The sequence below is a fragment of the Acanthisitta chloris genome, unplaced genomic scaffold (assembly GCF_000695815.1).
Source record: "Acanthisitta chloris isolate BGI_N310 unplaced genomic scaffold, ASM69581v1 scaffold16518, whole genome shotgun sequence".
Lineage (NCBI taxonomy): Eukaryota > Metazoa > Chordata > Aves > Passeriformes > Acanthisittidae > Acanthisitta > Acanthisitta chloris.
Window position 1 is genome coordinate 138,171 of NW_008686684.1, and position 4,030 is coordinate 142,200.

Below are 4,030 nucleotides of genomic sequence, written 5' to 3' on the forward strand. Positions count from 1 at the left end.
AGGGAGACAGATGCTGCAGTTTCTGGAAGGCTTTGTAAATGTACCTCAGGGCTCACACCATGGCAAGTGAAACCATTAGGACACCTGTTCTCTTTTCTGCACTTAACAATGCCCAGAAGTCCCAAGAAGAGAAGCAAAGAGAAGACTGGAATGAAAGAGCAAGGGGCAACAGGTTAGCAGTAATTACAATATCAGCAGGTACAGAAAGAGGAGCAGGGAAAAAGAGAGCTCTCTGAAGTGCAGGCGTCTCCAGAGTTTGCAATTAATTAGGACAGATTACCTTATTGCCCAGCCAAAACACACCTCATGGGCAAAGCATGTATTTTGTTTCCCCACACTAAGCACAACACTTCACTGCTGCTGTCAGCTCTGAATTTGCATCACCAGCAGCAAGACACCTTCTGCATCTAACATACTGATCATCGATGTCAAACAAAGCATAAGGTGATCTATTTCTGTTTACTCAAACTATTTTAAAAACTTCTGCCTAGGGAAATCAAGACCCTGTACTTAAAATACTTTTTCTAAAAAGCATTTTCAAAGACTAACTAGCTTAGTATCCAGAAGAAAACCTAAGCTAATTACTACATGTTGGTGTAAGTGAATAATCAGCCATTTATCTCCAGCTCAAGCTTCTAACCAGAGCTGTGAGAACAATGAATGCATTTATAGCTTCAAACATTTTAGGTTTGTTTTTCTTAACACTTTCTACAATAAGATTGCAAATTAAGAATGATAATACTGAGTTTATGTGCAGTGCTTTTAATTGTTGCACAGCTAGATACTTCTTCTTGACAAATCCACCCTCCAGAGCAGAGGATGAGGATTATATTTCTCTCCTCCAGCACACAGGAATCAGCACTACAGGGGCCTAAGAGATATGCACCTTCCAATTTCTGAACTACGACCAGCTATCACCAGATGGCAGCACAAACCCATCCTTGCCGCCCAACTCCTCAAGGCTCCCTGGAACCATGACAGATCCAACTGCCAAGATAATAACCACAGGATTTCACCCACTAGGTCAACATTGCAGGTATTTGTTCTGTTCGAGTCTAATATTTACCTTCTAAAGACAAACAGTTTTTCCATTAAGTAGAATTTAAAATTTAAAGATCTAACAATAAAATACAATTCAACAGTCTGGAACAGACCAACTAACATGACAGGTTTGCATCTGGTTTGTTTTAAGGCAGGTGAAATTTTTCTTCTTTCCAGATTCAGGCAATTTCTTAAGAGCAATTCAAATAAACTTGCTCTTAAGCCTGCACACTTGAAACAGTTGTGAGTAATTACTGCATGGAAAACAAGAGGAAGAAGAGCTCATCATGTGACCTGCAGCCACTAAATGCTTATACCGTGCTTTCACCCCTGGTAAATAGGGATTTAGCAGCACTACAAGGACAGCCACAAGCTCATGTGGCTAAAGATACCTGACACCTCCATGGTGTTTGAAAGAGAAAGAATCTGTAATTTGACCACTTGACAGAGTGAATGGATCAAGAGCAGACAACACCACAGATACAGTTATCACACAGTACAGAGTGCCCCAGCCTAAGGCAGAAACATTACCTGGGAAAATTAAGGAAGGAAAAATGGCAAAGTAGCAAGACAAGTAGAATGGCAATTAAACTGAGGCTGAAAAGAGACTGGGTTTTCTTTGAAATCATCTGGAGTTTGGTCCCAGATGTACCATTTTAAAATGAACTCATCCCATATTTCTTCAAATGTGTAGCACTGATCTACACAGCAATGAACTACTTCCCTTGTCACTGCTACACCACCAGGCTCCATTGATCCAATACTTAACTACTGAAATAGGAGCCTGAACCAAAACATACATAAACCTGAGGCTGCAACAAACATGACATACCCAAGAACAAATGTTAGCTTTAAATCCCATTGACCAGTTAATATTCCAGATCTAGTGCTCAGGAGAAAACAGACAACTGAAATTGAGCAAAACTCTCAACTTTGTATCAGCTTCTTCCCAGAGCTACAACAGTGACAGACTGTGACATGAACAGAATTGAGAATAAAAACTGCACCTTGCAAGACCTCCCTAGTATCCCCCATGTTCTGAGTAAGATTTTGCCCAACAAAAAGATCTGCTGAGGCACTTTTAATATTACCTAATTTGCTCTTTCCATGGGACTTTTGTTCACTCTTCTCCCTAGAATTTCACAAGGAGCACACTGCTAATAAATGTGTGTTTGAAAGACAGACATGAGTCTGGAGAGTTCTCAGGCCTCCTGTAAAGTTCCTAGCATCTCTGAGTACTAGTTTGATCTTTAAATAGCTAGTCCAGAGTCAATTTTATTACATTTAATACTAATAGCTAATTAACAGTTTGAAATTCTCATCTACTTCTATACCCTATAGCAGGAACAGTAAGAAAACATAATTAATTGGGGGTACTGTTCCTTGCACTCACATAACATTATTTAATCAGAAATTCCAGCAGAGGTCACAGTTACAGCTTAATTCCTTTTCTAAACATGTAAACCTAAACTCTCACCTTCCCCTCCTCCCTTTTAAATAGGGACTAGAGGTTTGATATTGTTTGGTTTGTCTTTCAATTTTTCAACTGAAAAAAACATGGAAATAGGCTAAGACTTACTCACTCTGGGTATTTTCCCTGTCAGTCTGAACTTCTACAGGAATAGACTGCAAAGCTGTCAGAATCCTCTGAGCAATATCAGATAAAGGCACTTTCGAAACCTCACATCCTATGTATGCTGTGCTCTGCTCCATTTTTAAGATTAAACCTAAACACAGAACACACAAATTATGAATTAATCAGGGCCATAAATAATCCACACTTATACTGTGTTGAAATTAAAAACACAGTGAACGTGTTCAGCTATTCATTCTCAACAGAAAATTACATTTCCTCCCAGATATGCCTATCAGTAACATACTGTAAATAAAAATGTCATCATTTATAAAAACTAACTTCCTTGACATAGTTTTAATACACTGATAAAAAATCCTAAGTCTTAAGTACAGCTAACTTGTACTACAAAAATCTGACAAATAAAACTAGAATTATGTGTGCCTGACATACTTCTCCCCCAGCATCTTTAAACCTGTCTGTATCTATCACATGCATACATTTACTCTTACTGGTGCCTGGATTTTATCCAGAAAAAACCCCAACCCACTTTCAAGTGACTGAAAATTGAGCCAACACAAGATGGAAGAAACAGGCATCACTATCAGGATATACAATAATTAGTTTGTTCCAGAAAATGCTCCTTTCTTAAATTGTGTAACTGATGCACTCAAGTATCATTATATACCAATAACTTTAAAACAGTTACTAAAGTTTCTCAGTTGAAGTAACTGGCCAGCAACATCTACAGTCTCTCAAAGCTTTGATACAGCTATTGCTGTTCTAAATTTTATCCTTTTTTTTTGAAAAGGAGTTGCTTTTCCAGTTGACCTGTAGCCATATTCTATAATCCATACAAAATACTTGGAGAACCCCTAGATACAACACACACTGGAGAATCACAAATAGTGTCCATACCGAGGACATGTTATTTTAGTTAGACCAGAAGAATGCATAAAACTTAGCACAAACACAAGAGAAATATCCGTTTTCAAAATACTAAAAGGATGCAAGTTGTACAAGTCAATTGCTCTACCTAAAACTGCTGTTTACTGAATTATTCCTATATAAGCTAGTAACTGGAGTCCTGTTACTCTGGTCTTTTCCCACTAGATCCAGTGCATGAGTAGACCCATCAAGTTTAACCATCAAGCAAACAATAGTGCCTCTTCTTACATGGAATTGTTTTTCTTAGCTCAAGACCACAGGCAGATTGCAGCTTTGAGTACTTCCAAGTGCAAACATTGGTATCTGGATTCAAAGAGGAACCTCCATCACGTTGCATTAGTTCTGGCTGTATCTGTCTACCTCAAATTATTAAGTGTGTGAAAGAAAGGGAAACAGAGGCTGAATGGCTTTCTTTTCCCTGACATTCCAGAAGTAAAATTTTTCCCCCACACACAGCTCCCTCTAACT

At 38.4% G+C, this 4,030-nt stretch overlaps 1 protein-coding gene across 1 annotated transcript in view; it reads right to left on the reverse strand.

The window, feature by feature from the left end:
* The window catches only part of POLN (polymerase (DNA directed) nu), a 92,346-nt gene extending 89,592 nt beyond the window's left edge, over positions 1–2,754 (reverse strand). Inside the window, exon 1 of the mRNA XM_009080278.1 lies at positions 2,625–2,754. Within this exon, the coding sequence (XP_009078526.1) occupies positions 2,625–2,754 (130 nt within the window). The remainder of the gene's footprint in view (positions 1–2,624) is intronic.
* Positions 2,755–4,030: the final 1,276 nt, after the last annotated feature.